At 43.1% G+C, this 18,702-nt stretch overlaps 1 protein-coding gene across 2 annotated transcripts in view; it reads left to right on the top strand.

Moving 5' to 3' along the window:
- The window catches only part of BCL2L14 (BCL2 like 14), a 45,520-nt gene extending 27,912 nt beyond the window's left edge, over positions 1–17,608 (top strand). For both annotated transcript variants that reach the window (XM_033953513.1, XM_033953512.1), the window contains exons 4-6: positions 3,513–3,583; positions 6,557–6,823; positions 16,266–17,608. In XM_033953513.1, coding sequence (XP_033809404.1) covers positions 3,513–3,583; positions 6,557–6,823; positions 16,266–16,307 — 380 coding nt within the window. In that variant the 3' untranslated portion in view covers positions 16,308–17,608. The remainder of the gene's footprint in view (positions 1–3,512; positions 3,584–6,556; positions 6,824–16,265) is intronic.
- The last annotated feature ends 1,094 nt before the right edge of the window (positions 17,609–18,702 follow it).

The raw sequence follows: 18,702 nt of genomic DNA, 5'->3' as shown, positions 1-18,702 counted from the left end.
CCTGACGTAGACATTCTAATCCAGGGGTCTCAAAGTCCCTCCTTGAGGGCCCCAATCCAGTCGGGTTTTCAGGATTTCCCCAATGAATATGCATTGAAAGCAGTGCATGCACATAGATCTCATGCATATTCATTGGGGAAATCCTGAAAACCCGACTGGATTCCGGCCCTCGAGGACCGGAGTTGCTCATCCCTGACGTAGACATTCTAATCCAGGGGTCTCAAAGTCCCTCCTTGAGGGCCCCAATCCAGTCGGGTTTTCAGGATTTCCCCAATGAATATGCATTGAAAGCAGTGCATGCACATAGATCTCATGCATATTCATTGGGGAAATCCTGAAAACCCGACTGGATCCCGGCCCTCGAGGACCGGAGTTGCTCATCCCTGACGTAGACATTCTAATCCAGGGGTCTCAAAGTCCCTCCTTGAGGGCCCCAATCCATTCGGGTTTTCAGGATTTCCCCAATGAATATGCATTGAAAGCAGTGCATGCACATAGATCTCATGCATATTCATTGGGGAAATCCTGAAAACCCGACTGGATTCCGGCCCTCGAGGACCGACTTTGACACCTGTGCTCTAGTCTGTTGATTTGACTGGGGATGTATTAGATTTTCCCTAAAGCTGGCAGTGCAGCCCAGTGTATGAACCTGAAAGGTCTGATGCACATCCTCTGTCCCTCGTGTACCATGTGACCCTCATTAAGGGTCCCTTTTACTAAGGCACGTAGCATGCTGATAAAGGCTTACCACAGGAACATGCAACGTCATGCTTTCAGCCAAATAAAATTGCTTAACCCGCCCATCCTCTCCCCCGAGGTGAAAAATAACGATGTACTCAAGGTTGTGATGCCAAAAGTGGGTTCTGTGACCTCATTTGGTGTCCCGACCCACAATTTGAGAAACTCTAAGCTAGGGTGTCTTCTTGCTTAGTTTTCCTGTCCTCATGTGCTAAGCATCTATTTATTTTGGGATTTATTTGGGGGATGCTTCATGGCACGGATTTGATATAATAGACCAAAAAGAAGCATTACTGAAATATTCTGATGTGACGAGGACAAGAGGACATAGACTGAAACTGAGTGGCAGCAGGTTCAGGACAAATGTCAGGAAATTCTGTTTCACACAGCGCGTGGTGGGTGCTTGGAATGCACTCCCGGAGGAGGTTGTGGCGGAGACTACTGTTCTGGGATTCAAACGCAAGTTGGATGCACACCTTCTTGCATATCATATTGAGGGATATGGTAAATTCGGGTCTCCAAAAAGGAGTACCTAAATGGGCCTCCGTGTGTGCGGATCGCCGGACTTGATGGACCTCGGCCTGATCCGGCGAGGGCGTTTCTTATGTTCTTAAGTGCTATTCAGGTAGAGCAGTCACATTAGCGCCCTAAGGGCCATATTCTATATAGAACTCCTAAAGAACTGGTGCTGAAAAAATGACAACCCTAGTGCCCTTCTTTAGGGATGCACTGAAAATGGGATTAGCATGTGAAAGTGTTTGACATTAAGTGCATTTTCGTAACTTAACCTGCCTATGCTCCAATGTACGGGACTTTGTAACTGCATGGATGGTCGTATGGAGGATAATTTAATAACAGTGCTTATTTGTGAAGAACAAAGAGGCACCTATTTGCAATCTGTTTTATACCAGTATATTGGTGCCTGTATATCTTTATAACTTCCTGACACGCCCCTAGTCTGCTCGTGTTCCTCTCAGGTCCATGTCCCCTTGAAGTTGCGTGCTAGAGAATTTGAGCAAACAACTGGCAGACTTGCGACTATGCAGTTACATGCATACTGTCATTGCTGATGCGTGCCAATGAAGACCAGTTATACCCATAACTGACTCTTCCAATAAGTGAAATTATTGAATTGTTATACACACAATTGACCTTATTCTATAACTTGTGTGCACAAATTCATGCTCTAGCTTCAAATTTGTTATAGAAAGAGAAGAAGTCCCAGTATATATTAATCTCCAAATCTCATAAGGAGAACATCAGATACACGATCCTCAGAGGGTGAATTACCCACAGGTTCAAGTGAGCAACTCTCACTCAACCACGATCTTCACTGGATCACTGGTTGAGTGAGAGTTGCTCACTTGAACCTGTGGGTAATTCACCCTCTGAGGATCGTGTATCTGATGTTCTCCTTATGAGATTTGGAGATTAATATATACTGGGACTTCTTCTCTTTCTATAACACATTGAAGGTTCCAGTTGATGGTATAGCCATTGTGTTGTTATTCTAGCTTCAAATTTGGGCAGGTAAATTGATAGAGTTAGGGGGATTATGTGCATTGATGAACTGCAGCATCTAAAACAGGAGAACCAAATCCACAAACTCAAAGATGTAAAACTTAGGAGTGGAAATGTCCTATAAAAATGGTGGACTCGATTTAATTCTAAAATGTACTTTTATTCGTCCCCAAAAACGGCTCAAAAGCTCAATGATTCGACATGTACATGTTTCGGCCAAACTGGCCTTCCTCAGGAGTTTTGTGAGTCTTCAGACAAGAATATCGACTCATGTGCTTGATGCCAGGACACTGATATACAGGGCGAAAGACGCTGGAGCCGAGACAGTCCTATTCCTGCGTGATATTAAAGAGGCAGTTGGCCGAAGCATGTACATGTCGCGTCATTGAGCTTTTGAGCCGTGTTTTGGGACGAATAAAAGTACATTTTAGAATTAAATTGAGTCCACCATTTTTATAGGACATTTCCACTGATTGATAAACTGCAACATGAGCTGCACGGAACCCGTATACAGACATCTAAGGCAGTCGAATCTTCTACTACCTTAACTACTGTATTTGAGCTAATGGAGCTGTAGACACAGTAGCCCTGATTCTATAAAAAAACGCCTAAAGTTAGGGGCCTAGATTGGCGCGCCTACCTTAATTTTTTTAATTGGCTTAATTAGCACTGATTAATGAAAGCACCATTAAAAACCAACTAAAAAAATTATTACAAATTTATTTATTGGTAGGCATCTACACCGAGGTGCCTTCCGGCAAGAAGGCATAGTTAGGGGGTGGAGTTTGGGGGTGGATTGACTGGGCGCCGGTAGGTGCCTCCCATAGCAGCACGCATTTAGGCCCAGAAACCCCTGGCCTAAATGGCAATGCTCCTAAGGATTCAGCGCCTACTGGCGCAGTTCTATAAATGGCAACTAGCAAATTATTGACAACCATACCAAATGGCGCCTAGGATTTGGATACCATTTACAGAATCGGGCACAGTCTGCCCATCTCTTCTACAGTAATTTGAGTTAGTACAGTAGGTGGCATGCTGGACTTCTGTATCGTGGTACTTTTCCCAGAACCATGTGGCCCATCCAAAAAAGTGACATTTTGCAAGTTGAATATTAGGAGTTTTTGAGACCGAAAGTCATATTAGCTGAAGTATAGGTAAAAATAAATGAATGAGCTATCTCTGCTCAAGACTGGCTGTTGATAAGTAAGGATGTGGAAATCTAGATAGCATGTTGAATTTTTATCTCTTTTCAGATGGTGAAGACAAAATAATACAAGAAATAGTCACAATATTACAACAGTCAGGAGATCGCTTGCATGAACAGGTAAAAAAAATATATTTTTTTTCTTTACCATATACAAACCCTATGGTGCTCATTTTCAAAGCACACAAATGTCTCAAAATGCCATCCCCCCCCCCCCCCACACACACACACGCAAAGTTTTATCTGCCAAAAACATCCAAATGGACTTTTTTCCCCTGCCTTTTCAAAATTGCGAACAGTGCAGTTCGTCCAAGTAGCAAGGACCCAAAAACAGGCCATCCAATAGCAATAAACAGGAGGAAACGTCCACTTCCTAGAACTAGGACATCCGAAGTTAGACCTGCTTCAATCATAGCCACAGGGAGAAAAAAGTGTGTGTGTGGGTCTCTGAGCAGCTTATCACTGCAGGTATTAAGGCGGTGATGGGACTAAAGCGCGCCAGACAATTACGTGCGGACAAAGGAGCTCAGACGAGTGCGTGCAGGACATCAGCGCGCTAGATTAAAAGTTTTGTAATCTGATAGAAAGGCAGTTTAAGAAATCTAAATAAATATAATTTTTGATTTTTCTCAAATATTGTCATTCTAGTATCTAAAAATTGGACCCAGTTTGACAGGAGGAGGAATCTTTGTGCTGTTACTGTTGCCGGAATAGTGCTCTAGCTTGTAACTTTGACTCCACCAAATGGCTGGGGAAGTTAACCACAAACCCCCAGCAGGCTCTCTGTCTGCTTCCTAGTCTCTTGTGCTCAGTCACTCAGGCTTCTGTGCCATACTAGAGTTTGTTCAGGCTACGGATCGGTGTTGTGAGGGTACCAATTCCCATACTGCAAAATCATCAAACCTGGGTCAAGCTTGTGAGTGAAAAGTGGCTGAATTTCTATGTGGAGGCTTTAGTCTAATCCAGTGATAGGCAAACTCATTAGTCAAAAGAGCCAAAATCAGCAGTACAACGATTAAGATTTTTTTTTTGAGAGCCATACCTCGTGCCCGCTTGCGCTACGATGGCTACGTCAACCCAACTGACACCTCGCTCGCCCGCACGTAGTCAAAATCGATTTGTGGCAGAGCCTAGAGAATGAAACGGGGAAAAAAATTGGCTCTATCCCCGCCCCGTCAGCCCGGTCCCCATCTCCGCAAACCACCTGATCCCATCCACACAAGCCTCGAATAGTTTTATACTGAACTTATTAAAGTATTAAAAGAAACAATATTCTGTACAATTGTCAATTTATAAATCAGCGTCTTCTCCCCCATTTCTCTTCAGCGTCCTCACCCCACTCTCTCTCCACTTCCCTTCAGCACACGCACATAAAAACAAGCATGCAATTTTATATCATTTTCATTATATTCATTCATAGAAATTAAAGTCTAAATAATGCCAGTCACATAACAAAACATGACTTTACAAAAATAATTCCCTGCACAGTCAAGTCTGCAAGGATTACTGGATGTCTTTCAGTAGCTCCCCTCCCTCCCTCCCTCCCCCTTACCTTCGTAGCCAAGTCAAAATGATCTACCAACAATAAAATTTTAAAAAACACAAAGCACACTGTACGCAGAGAAAATGTTAATTATCATTTATATTCCGCGGGTTTTCAAAGAGGTCAAGGCAGATGACTTTATGCAATATCACCTCAGTAACAACTATACAAAAATAGACAAATATACCCCCACCCTTTTTACTAAACCACGATAACGTTTTTTAGCGCAGGGAGCTGTGCTGAATGCCCTGTGCTGCTCTCGAAGCTCATAGGCTCCCTGTGCTAAAAACCGCTATTAAGGTTTAGTAAAAAAGGGTGGGGGTATATTTGTCTACACTAAGGAGAGCGCCTTTAATGCTCACCTTCGACATGCGCCAAACGGCTGAGCGCCGTTGGCCCCTCCCCTTTTAAGGGGGCGCTCTGGTTCTGATCTTTGATGACATCGGAGGAGTGGGCAGAGCTATCTCTCGCCTCTGCCTCTCACTGTCTTCTGCCTTCTCTGCCTTTTCCCCTCCGCTTCTCTCCACCTGTTTCCTCTGTGCAGCTGCCTTCCAACTCCCCTTCAGCTGCCTCGCTCTCCTAGGCAGTGCTTGCCTCATCGTTTGTCCCTCCCTTTTTAAGGGGGAGCTCCGGTTCTGATCTTTGGTGACGTAGGAGGGGTGGGTGGAGCTATCTCATGCCGCTACCCCTCCCTGTCTTCTGCCTTCTCTGCCTTTCCCCCTCTACTTCTCTCCACCTATTTCCTCTGTGCAGCTGCCTCCCGACTCTCTTTCAGCTGCCTCCCTCAATTCTTATATGGTACGATGCCTGAAATTTTCAAGAATATGATGTCTCGCTATCAACCGCAATGGTCCTGCATTCTGCAGGTGCTGTATTGTTGAAAACAAAGGCCAATCCTAAACATGTAAATACGAACACTATGACATTTACATGTGCAGGAGTTAAGCTGTGGAATGGCCTTGTTGGCCAAATTCGAAAATGTGGAGAGAGGAATTCTTTTAGGAAAATGTTGAAGTCTCAGCTATTTTTTTAATGCATTTTTCTGAGCAATTGAGTCATACTATACTGAATTCATGCTGTACTGTATATTTTTATTTTATCTTCTTATTTTGTATAAACTTAACATTTTATGTATGTAACCCCATGTGAACCGTTTTAGACAAAAACGGTATAGAAATTTTTAAAATAAACAAATAGATAGATATGACCAGAACTGTGCTTAAAAAATGGCTGTACAATAAAGAGAAGCAACATTTGAAGTAATTTCTAGTACTCGTACTTGAAGATTTGTGCTATTTAATACCCATGGTTAAAAGGAACAGTAAAATAGTTTGTAAATCAACCAGCCTTAATTGACAAGACAAACATGACACTTATATGCAAGGAAGAAAAGGTACACAGACACACAGAAAAAGATGAGACAATTTCAAGAGGCTGAGAGGTGTAAATGTTCTTGGCTTTGCCAAAAGGTTGCATTTGTGCTGCATGTGGTATATTGTACATTTCATATTGCAGGTCAGCTGCATTGATTTTCTCTTCCTTATCTGCAGATGAAACGAGAGAAGATCAAGGGCCAAATCTTCAAAGAGCTGTTCTCGTATGCCTTCTTCAAGAAAGTGACTGACTGCTGCCTGCAGAACTTGGATCTGAGTGGGGAAACTGAAGTCCAGCAGCAGAGTGTCAAGTTGGCCTACACCATGGATGTCACTACAAAACTCACAGCCGTTGACAACCATCCCATGAATAGGGTCATGGGGTTTGGTGTGAAGTACCTGAAAGAACATTTCAGTCCATGGATTGAAACCCATGGAGGATGGGTATGATTTTTCATCTTTATAGATATTTATGAAAGCCATCTTGGAGTATCGGACTTGATTGTTTCTATGTCCATTCCAATATGGCTGCTGACGTGCTCAGGTGACATCATATCATTGTACTGTAGAAAAAGCCATTATAGTCATTGTTTGGAATGATCAATTCTGCAAGCCTCCTGTTCAAAGTGCAGGATACAATGTCTTTGAAGAAAAGGTTGTCTAATATCATAAATGCACTATTGGTTATACATAAAAATGTAGAAGACACAGGAAGAATGTTTTATAAGTTCAGTGTTATGGTGAGGCAGGGGAGGACCTCTACCAATTTATGGATGTCGAGGAATAAGCTATCACAACCCCACCAAGGTGCCTATGTGTTCTTGGCAAAATACTTTCTACAACTTACAGTGCATCACCTGATCTTTTCTGGTGAGCGAATGTACATGATACGGGCAAAGTTTGACCTGGTAGATCATGCAAATCTTAATTGACTGTTTAGAATCTATAGGAATTTGGGAAATGTCCTGAACTGGTTAAGAGGTTTTTTGGGTAGTAGATTGTATCAAGTGTTTAAGGAAGATAAATTTTCCTCTTGTTGGGTAAACTCATGCAGGGTTCCTCAAGGCTCACCTTTATCTCCAACTCTGTTTAATATTTACCTAGCTTCATTGGGTAACCTTTTGCAAAGCTTAAATTTTAGATATATATGCTGATAATATCACTATAGTTGTTCCATTTACGTGTCTGACAGTAGAGTTAACAAATTCTATAGCAACCATCTTAAAAAAGATCAAATTTTGGATGATTGATTTCAAATTGAAATTGAATCCTGAAAAGACTAAACTCATTTTAGCCAGTCCTACTGACAAGATTAAAGAATCAATGATATATTTTAATGGCCTGGACTATCCTTTAGAACAGTCCATAAAAATACTAGGAGTGACTTTAGATCGACATCTTACATGATATATTTTAATGGCCTGGACTATCCTATAGAACAGTCCATAAAAATACTAGGAGTGACTTTAGATCGACATCTTACTTTAGAAAAGCATGCAGATTTGTTTCTCAGGAAATGTTTCTCAGCTCTCTGGAAACTACGAACAATTAAGAAATATTTTGATACAGTTTCCTTTCGTCTGTTGGTTCAGTCATCGATATTGAGTATCCTTGACTATTGTGGATGCCTTTCAAGAGGCTCTACTCAGACAAATGGTGACGGAACCCACGAGGGAAAAAGCAATATTGGATCTGGTCCCCACAAATGGAGAGAGTATCTCTAATGTTCGAGTGGGTGCTCACCTGGGAAGTAGCGATCATCAAACGGTTTGGTTTGATATAACAGCTAAAGTGGAGCACGGCCGCACGATACTTAAAGTCCTAGATTTCAAACATACGGACTTTAATGCAATGGGAGAGTTCCTGAAGAAAGAGCTGCTAGGATGGAAGGACATAAAAGATGTGGAAAGACAGTGGTCTAAGCTGAAAGGAGCGATAAAAATGGCTACGGACCTTTATGTGAAGAAAATAAATAAAAACAAGAGAAAAAGGAAGCCGATATGGTACTCCAAACTAGTGGCGGAGAAAATAAAGGTGAAAGAGTTGGCGTTCGTGAAATATAAAAAAACCCAAGAAGAGGAGTGCAGAAAGGACTACAGGGTGAAATTGAAAGAAGCCAAGAGAGAGATACGTCTGGCGAAAGCACAGGCGGAAGAACAAATGGCTAAAAATGTAAAAAAGGAAGACAAAAATTTTTTCAGATATATTAGTGAAAGGAGGAAGATGAAAAATGGAATTGCTAAACTAAAAGATGCTGGGAACTGATATGTGGAGAGTGATGAGGAAAAAGCAAATGTGCTAAACAAATACTTCTGTTCTGTGTTCACAGAAGAAAATCCTGGAGAAGGACCGAGATTGTCTGGCAAAGTTACACGAGAAAATGGAGTAGATTCTGCGCAGTTCACGGAGGAGAGTGTTTATGAGCAACTTGAAAAACTGAAGTTGGACAAAGCAATGGGACCTGACGGGATCCATCCCAGAGAGGTTCTGGCGAGTCCTATTAAAGACTTGTTTAACAAATCTCTGGAGACGGGAGTGGTTCCTGGGGATTGGAGGAGAGCGGATGTGGTCCCTATTCACAAAAGTGGTCACAGGGATGAAGCGGGAAACTACAGGCTGGTGAGCCTCACTTCGGTTGTTGGAAAAATAATGGAAGTCTTGCTGAAAGAAAGGATAATGTACTTCCTTGAATCTAATGGGTTACAGGATCCGAAGCAACATGGCTTTACAAAAGGTAAATCGTGCCAAACGAACCTGATTGAATTTTTTGATTGGGTGACCAGAGAGCTGGATCGAGGACATTTGCTAGATATAATTTACTCAGATTTCAGCAAAGCCTTTGATACAGTTCCTCATAGGAAGCTGTTGAACAAACTTGAAGGGCTGAAGTTAGGACCCAAAGTGGTGAACTGGGTTAGAAACTGGTTGTCGGACAGACATCAGAGGGTGGTGATTAATGGAAGTCGCTTGGAGGAAGGAAAGGCGAGTAGTGGAGTCCCTCAGGGTTCGGTGCTGAGGCCGATCCTGTTCAATATTTTTGTGAGTGACATTGCTGAAGGGTTAGAAGGAAAAGTGTGCCTTTTTGCAGATGATACCAAGATTTGTAACAGAGTAGACACCGAAGAGGGAGTGGAAAATATGAAAGAGGATCTGCAAAAGTTAGAGGAATGGTCTAATGCCTGGCAACTAAAATTCAATGCAAAGAAATGCAGAGTAATGCATTTGGGGATTAATAATCGGAAGGAACCATATATGCTGGGAGGTGAGAAGCTGATATGCATGGACGGGGAGAGGGACCTTGGGGTGATAGTGTCTGAAGATCTAAAGGCGAAAAAAAAAATGTGACAAGGCAGTGACAAGGCAGTGGCTGCTGCCGGCAGGATGCTGGGCTGTATAGAGGCGTAGCCAGTAGAAGGAAGAAGGTGTTGATGCCCCTGTACAGGTCATTAGTAAGGCCCCACTTGGAGTATTATGTTCAGTTTTGGAGACCGTATCTGGCGATGGACGTAAGAAGACTTGAAGCGGTCCAGAGGAGGGCGACGAAAATGATAGGAGGCTTGCACCAGAAGACGTATGAGAGACTGGAAGCCCTGAATATTTATACTCTAGAGGAAAGGAGGGACTGGAGAGATATGATTCAGACATTCAAATACTTGAAGGGTATTAACGTAGAAAATCTTTTCCAGAGAAAGGAAAATGGTAAAACCAGAGGACATAATTTGAGGTTGAGGGGTGGTAGATTCAAAGGCAATGTTAGGAAATTCTACTTTACAGAGAGGGTGGTGGATGCCTGGAATGCGCTCCCGAGAGAGGTGGTGGAGAGTAAAGCTGTGACTGAGTTCAAAGAAGTGTGGGATGAACACAAAGGATCTAGAATCAGAAAATAAGATTAATTATTGAACTAAGGCCAGTATTGGGCAGACTTGCACGGTCTGTGTCTGTATATGGCCATTTGGTGGAGGATGGGCTGGGGAGGGCTTCGATGGCTGGGAGGGTGTAGATGGGCTGGAGTAGGTTTTAACGGAGATTTCGGCAGTTGGAACCCAAGCACAGTACCGGGTAGAGCTTTGGATTCTTGCCCAGAAATAGCTAAGAAAAAAAATTTAAATTGAATCAGGTTGGGCAGACTGGATGGACCATTCGGGTCTTTATCTGCCGTCATCTACTATGTTACTATGCAATATAATTTACTTGGGTGCCTATAGGAAAATTTTTTAAAAACTAAGGGCTCCTTTTACAAAGGTGCTTTAGGGCCTTAACGCGTGCTAAAATGCCATGCGCGCTAGCCGCTATGCCTCCTCTTGAGCAGGCGGTAGTTTTTTGGCTAGCGCGCTAATCCGCTGCGTGCGCTAAAAACGCTAGCGCACTTTGTAAAAGGAGCCCTAAGAGTTGTTCAAAACACTGCTGTTCGATTAATTTTTGGTTTGGAAAAAATGGAAACATGTTACTCCCTATTCCCAAAAATTACATTGGTTACATTGGATAGAGGCCAGAGTTTTATTCAAATTTTCATGTGTCTGCTTCAAATCAATTTTCAGTATGTCTCCAAGTTACCTTGTTTCCCATTTCTCCTTAAATTACTTAAACAAGCCTACAGGTAAAGTCCAGTTATTTACATACCCTATTGTCAAATTATGTCGTTTTAAGATATTTTTAGAGAGAACTCTCGCTTTTCAGGCACCTAAATTGAATACCTGGTTTGGCAAAATTATGCTAGAAGTTCCATCTTACTATAATTTTAGAAAATTACTAAAAACACAACTATTTGATAAATTTGTAACTTAAGTGTTCTAATGTTAATACTTTTAATCTATAGCAGGGGTGTCCAACCTGCGGCCCCATGAAGTATTTTGTGCGGCCCTGGTCGAGGGTTATGCAGTGTTTTCCTCTGCTGCCCCCGGGTGTTGACCATCTTGCCGGCTCCCTCCTGCGTCTTGCTGCAGCGTTCGCACATTTTTTTTCAGCCAGTGCGGCCCAGTGAAGCCAAAAGGTTGGACACCCCTGATCTATAGGCATTATGTATCTTCTAGAAATAGCTTTTCTTGTATTGTAAATTGGCTGGACGTTCAGCCTTATCTTGCTGTGAACCGCCTAGAACATTTTACTGGTTTGGCAGTATACAAGAAATAAATTATTAGTAAACAAACAGATTGTTGCGTACAAATGGGCCACTTGTGAGACCCAACACGGTCTGTGTTTCGATCAACACGTCTTCCTCAGGGGTCCCATAGGATGGTAGTTACCAAACTCGTGCAACAAAAATGCCTGTGTGCATTCACGATGAAAATATGCTGTTTTAAACTTTGCCTGTATCCTATCCATTTGTCTGCATTACCTTTCTTTCTCCTTGGTTTACCACATTTGTACTGCAGATTTGTTGGATTTCCTTTTCTGGTGATCTCCATCCAAGTAGTAGCCAGGCCTGACCCTGCTTAACTTCCTACATCTAAGGAGTCTTAGTCTATGCCAAAGTGATGTTTTAGAACTGAAGTGCAATAAACAGACAGAACAAACTAAGGGACTTTTTGTTGTTGTTTGCCATGGAAAAAAAATTCAAAAATGCTAATAAAATTTCTTGAAGGCCAAACGTCTACATTCTGTGTCCTGACTATGACTAGACACATCTAGATGAGCTGGAGTGGGTTTCAACAGGGATTAAGAGTAAGACCAATGCTATGTAGACTTCTATTGTCTGTGCCCCAGAAATGGCAAGGACAGATCAAGATGAGGATGCATAAGCATGTTTCTTTTTGGGAAACATGTAAAAGTTCACACATGTCTGTTGAAACTTAGAAGATGACGGCAGAAAAGGGCTACAGCCCATCAAGTCTGCCCACTCTGCTTACCCACCCCCTGTCTATGCCCTAATGACCCAATTTCCTAATATTGACCCTCGTAGGGATCCCACATGGGTATCCCATTTATTCTTAAAGTCTGGCACGCTGTCTGCCTCGATCACCTGCACTGGAAGCTTGTTCCAATGATCAACCACTCTCTCTGTGAAGAAATACATTCTGGTGTCTGCAGCAGCCACTCTCTCCTCCTCTCCCTATTGGCTAAGGCTCTTAACATTTGCATCTCCTCTTCCTATAGGCTAAGGCTCTTTACACCTGCATTGTGATGTCATAGAATTTTCTGATTATAGAAACATAGAAGATGACGGCAGAAAAGGGCTACAGCCCATCAAGTCTGCCCACTCTGCTTATCCACCCCCTGTCTATGCCCTAATGACCCAATTTCCTTATCTTGACCCTCGTAGGGATCCCACATGGGTATCCCATTTATTCTTAGAGTCTGGCACGCTGTCTGCCTCGATCACCTGCACTGGAAGCTTGTTCCAATGATCAACCACTCTCTCGGTGAAGAAATACTTTCTGGTGTCGCCATGAAATTTTCCGCCCCTGAGTTTGAGCGGGTACCCTCTTGTGGCCGAGGGTCCCTTGAGAAAGAAAATATCATCTTCCACTTCGACACGTCCCGTGAGGTACTTAAATGTTTCGATCATGTTTGACAGCTAACATTTCGATCATGTTTGACAGCTAACATTAACATTTAAGGCACATTTACTAGATGAGATCTACAAACAAGCAATGTGACATGCCATGCCTAGTTCTACAAAACCCTATAATATATGTGGAGGGGTATAATAAAAAAAAGTCTTTAAAGTCTCTTTTTGGCCTAAGGCTCTAGGCGCCCAAAGTAGGCAGCAGGGAAATGTCCATTCTCCAAAAAAAACCATCCAAAATGTGTTTTTTCAAAAATGACCTATCTGTACGTCCAGGTGTTTAATCACCCAGACTGCCACTACATCTATCTTTAAGCCCTGTTCCTGAAAAAAAATTTGCCCAAATCCCAAACGCTCAAAATAAGATCGTTTAGGCGTGGGTAGGACCAGTCCTTTGCCTAAAACCACGATTCTGTAGCTGGCGTCTGTCATAAGCATGAGTTAGAGAATCGTGGAAGTTTTCCTCCGTACCTCCTCTCCCCCTCCGGCAACGATCATGGCAGGAGGGATACCAGCCCCTCCTACCTGAACCTGCCGCAATCCCTCGCAAGCATCGCCGGCAGAAGGGATGCTCAGTCCCTCCTGCCGACCCCACCCCCACCACAGCCAGAAGCCTCCTTACTTTTTGTAGTTGGCTGGCCGGAGGGACCCTTCCAGCCTCAGACCGGCAGGCCCACCTTCACCAAAATAGCTGGTGTGATGCACCGGGGAGGGGCCTAAGGCCCTGTTTGGCCCAGGCGCCTAATCTGGCCAATCAGAATCTTAGGCCACTCCCAGAGCATCCCAGAATGCACTAGGGGTCAGACTTAAGGTTCCGGTTGGCCCAAGCGCCTAAGGCCCCCTCCTATGAGAGGGACCTTAGGCGCCTGTGCCAATCAGGGCTTTAGGCCTCTCCCCAATGCATCCCACGATGCACCGGCAAGGGGAAGACCTGCTATTTTGGTGAAGGCAGGCCTGCCAGCTGGGGGCTGGAAGGGTCCCTCCAGACTTTGGACTTTTCTCCAAGAACTTGTCCAAACCTTTCTTAAAACCATCTACATTAATCACTTTTACCATAGAGAATGACACGGGGACAGAATTTTTTCCTCGTCCCCACAGATAACAGCGGGAAACTATCCTGTGTCATTCTTTAGTGTTTGTTGCAACCTCAGTCCTTCTACACCAGCATTCTTCAATGCAAGGCTTGAGCATCAGTGGCTGTGCCCATTCATACTGATTCTTCCCTCTCTCCTTAAAGAATGGCATTGGGATGGTTTTCCATGGTTAACTATGGGAACGGGGAGAAAGTCTGTCCCTGTGTCATTCTCTTCATCCTCTGGCAATGAGTTACAAGGCTTAACTAGTCTTGGAGTAAAAAAAAATTTCCTCCTGTTGGTTTTAAAAGTATTTCCCTGTAACTTCATTGAACGTCCCCTAGTCCAGTGTTTTTCAACCACTGTTCCGCGGCACACTAGTGTGCCGCGAGATGTTGCCTGGTGTGCCGCAGGGCCGCCGGGCCCGGAGCTGACAGGGGGCCCGAGGCAGGGGCGCCAGTAGCTCGCCAAGGCAAAGTGAGTCGATCATCCAGGACTCACTTTGTCTTGGCAATCTAATCTATCGAGCCGAACAGTCTTCCTCTCCCCGACGTCAATTCTGCAGTTGGAGAGGAAGTTCGGGCCAGCCAATCGCTGCCTGGCTGGGCGGAACTTCCTCTCCGATTGCAGAATTGACGTCAGGGAGAGCATGCGTCGGCATCGGCTTTGGGGCCTGTTATCCATTGGTGGGTCCTGTTCTCCGATGGCAGCGGCAGTGGCAGTGGCTTGGGGAACGGCAGGGAGAAAGAAAGAAAGGGGGCAGGCAGGGAAACGAAAGGAAAGAAGAGAAACAGAAAAAAAGAAAGAAAGGTCAGGGAGAGAGGAAGAAAAAGTTGGGGGAGGGAATGAGGTGTGGAGGAGAGAAAGCATACAGGCTGATAGAAGGGAAGAAAGATTGGATGCACAGTCAGAAGAAGAAAGTGCAACCAGAAATCACCAGACAAGGTAGGAAAAATGATTTTATTTTAAATTTAGCAAAGTGGAGGCAGTATTACCACAGTTTTCAAAGGAATTTGCCCAAATAACTTAATAGTTAACTGGGTAAATTCCCAGAGATGAAAACTTCCCTTCACTTACTATGCACAGTTCTGAATTTATATCTGCTGTCTATATTTTACAATATGGTCCCCTTTTACTAAACCACAATAGTGGTTTTTAGCGCAGGGAGCCTATGAGCGTCAAGAGCAGCGCTGGACATTCAGCGCAGCTCCCTGCGCTAAAAACTGCTATTGTGGTTTAATAAAAAGGATGGAGGGTATATTTGTCTATTTTTGTATGCTATAAAAACCAAATACAGAGAGAGACTGAGAGCTGTTGACGAAGAGCTACGTGTGTGTCTTTCTTCCATTCCAGCCAGAATATCAGCTTTGTGTTCAGCCAAACAGGCCCAGGTTTCGCACTGAATAAAGTATTTTATAATTTTTATAATTTTTATTTCGTAATAAAGTAATTATAAAATACTTTCTTTGTGTTTATTTGATTCCTATTCAAGAGAATTACTTTATATATAGTCAATATAGGCAGAGAGTTAAATTTTTTAACATTTTCTAATGGTGGTGTGCCTCGTGATTTTTTTCATGAAACAAGTGTGCCTTTGCCCAAAAAAGGTTGAAAAACACTGCCCTAGTCTATGTAATTTCTCATGGAGTAAAAAATCAGTTCATTTGTACCCATGCTACACCACTCAGGATTTTGTAGGCTTCAATCATTACTCCTCTCAGCCATCTCTATTTCCTTTATCATCTTGGTTGTTCTTCTTTTAACTTTTTCTAATTCCATTATATATTTTTTGAGGTACAGCAACACAAATTAAATGCAATACTCAAGGTGAGGTTGCATCATGGAGACCTGCACATTCTATCCAGTCTCTCCATCAAGGTGGCTAATTTTGCATTTAGCATGCTGCACAAGTTCTACTTCCTCATGATTAAATACTGGAAATATTTAATCTGTCTTTCCTGCCAACTAGGAGGTATGAACCGTAGGCACCAGTTCTACTTTCCAACTACACTGGAGTTGCTGTCGAAACCCACTTCAGTCTTGATCTTCAGCTGTGTTTGCCATTGACAGCACTCGAACCTAGCATTGGTCTGTCTTCCAAACCTCTGAAGCTGCCAACAAAGTTCTCTTCAGTTATGAGGTCATTTAAAAGTTTTGATCTAATTTGGATTCCACTTTTCTCAATAGACGTAGTATTCCTTTTTGTCTATCCCACACTTTCTTCAATTCTAGCACTGTTTTTGTCTTAACATCCTCAGTGATAGATATATATATATATATTTTTTTTTTTGCTTTCTTTCTCTCACAGGAAAAGGCCTTAGGCTTATCGGATGAGGAAGAGGTGGAGTGAATACATGGAATCTTCTACCAAAGTGTTCAAGACTGCTGCTCTAAGAACTTATGCAGGTCCAAGCAGCACTCTCAAAACTGTGACAAATTCTAAGTTTTCAAGAAAACAACAAAAGAAACATAATTTTGTCAAGAATAAGTAGGGACACATTTTCAACAAATGGTCATACATCAAAGTTGAAGACCTTCAGTGTAAAGTAATTGAAACAGCTTGGGCAATACTGGATGAAATCAATGACACCTTCTTCTGTAGCAAATTGACCAGTGAGCTTCCATGTAAAATGCAAAGCATAAGAGGGGTGTGGTGACAGGAATGGAAAGACTGAAAGTAGTAGAAACAGATGATCTGATTGGACAGTTAAGGTATAACAAGCCGGGATAATCGGGTTGAACAAATCTGCTGCACTGGAAAATCAGAAATTTCTTTTGTTATGAAAATTCTCCCTAAAATTCTGGGTAAAAGGTAATTCAGGTTCTTTATGTTGGCCAGCTTCCAGTAGCAATTGAGAGAAGCTGGCATCGCTGATTACACTGCAAGAAAAATTTGAACAAAGTGGATTTTGAAGATGTGATATGTATTTGGAGAATAACTTATTTTGTCATGGTAACTTATTTTCATGGTAATTTTATTGAGCATAAGATAAAGAACAATAACTGAAGGGGAAACATTAAATTGCAATTTACTGAATGCAGAAAGATACTGAAATTGTGTTATAGGTGTAGCCTTCTGATCAAGGCAGGGTACCGAAAAAAATAACAAAGGCTGTGGCCCTTTGCCTATACTCTAGTGTAGTGTTTGGAACCCTATTTTTTTATTCAGTATCTTTCATCAGGATTGTAACTTACTTAATTGGTGCACTATTTGATTTGAAAAGGTAACTGTATTTAACAGTGAGACAAGGCAGCTCATGGGCATTAAACCCCAGTCCCCATCTCTGAATGGTGTTCTCTGGAACCATCAAGCATGGGCAACCACGGTTTGGGCGGGCCCCAACTTTTCAAGATGTCCACCATGAATGTGCAGAAGATTGATTTGCATGTACTGCTGCCGTCGTATGCAAATAGATGTCATATATATTCATGGTGGAAATCTTGAAAACCAAGTGGGGTGGAGCCCTTAGCAACCAGTTTCCCACTCCCATGATTATAAGTTGCTTTTTGGGGCTGATATACTGAGCTTCCCTCCCCCCCCTTCATTGACTAGGACAAAGATTCTCAAAAGTGGGTGATAAAATCCGACAAGCTTCTGTCGCAGCCGCTACTTTAACGATTTCAAAAAGGCAAGTCATTCTTTAAAAAAAACTCTGCCTGCAAATGAGGTTGGCGGAGAGTCGCAGAGGGTCACTAAATTTGCATATACTGGTGATAGTGATCGGCACATGCACAGAATAAATGCACAAATAATTAAATTAAATAAAGACCCCCCCAAATCAAAGAGCGGCAGGAGGGATGCCCACTCCCATCTGCTGCTGAAGTCAAGCAAATGGCCCTGACACCTCCAACCCACCGGCAGCGGCAAAGATGCCTACTCCCGCTGCCAAGCAACCTACCCCCCAAAGAAGCCCACACCCTCCTGCCACCAAGCAACCCCCGCCACCTCCCGTGGCAAAGGGAGGATTGCCCACTCTTGCCACTGCTGTAGTACCCCTGATGACCCCCCCCCCTGTGCCTCCAACACCCCCACCCCCTCCTTACCTTGTTTACAAAGGCCAGCCAGAGGGATGCTTTCTACCTTCAGCCAGCGGGACTGCCTCTTCAAAATGGTGGGCCTCCTCCTCCCTAGTGCATCCTGGGCTGTGCAAGGGAGGGCCCTAAGGCTCTGATTGGCCCAGACGCCTAAGACTTGGGGGGGGGGAAGGGGTTGTTGCTTGATGACAGCAAAATTTTCTAGCAGGTCTGAGCTGTCAATGCCGGAGCCAATCACTGCTCAGGCACTGACCAAAAAGTAAGGCTAGATCAACTCGGACCTGATGGACAATTTTGCTCGTAAATGTAGGACAGCGAGGTTAGGGAATCGCTCGGTGATAATAGAGAATTGCCCAAAGTGCTCATTTAAATATTAATGACCTCGTCGTAATACATTTGCATGGCAGAGTCAGAGACTGCTAGGCAGCTTGTAAAAATCCACGCTACCATTATGATAATCTGCTGCTAAAATACATGAATACTAAATGAGCTGGAACTGGTTTAGCGACCATGTTAAAGTTTTGAGAATCTTCCCCTGGGTGCTTTATCATATTCTGTTTCACTTTACAGTATCAGCCAGTTGGATTCTTTAATGTGAAAAATGTGGCTGTGGTCTGGGGGAAGCTATCTACTGTGGAGTTAATTACATGAGTGTAAAGTATATTGGGATTTTGCTTAGCACTGTTTTCAATTAGTACTGCTAGTAATGG

Source organism: Geotrypetes seraphini, chromosome 7 (assembly GCF_902459505.1).
Source record: "Geotrypetes seraphini chromosome 7, aGeoSer1.1, whole genome shotgun sequence".
NCBI lineage: Eukaryota > Metazoa > Chordata > Amphibia > Gymnophiona > Dermophiidae > Geotrypetes > Geotrypetes seraphini.
The sequence above is the reverse complement of the archived record's forward strand: the minus strand, read 5'-3'. Positions and strand labels throughout refer to the sequence as shown.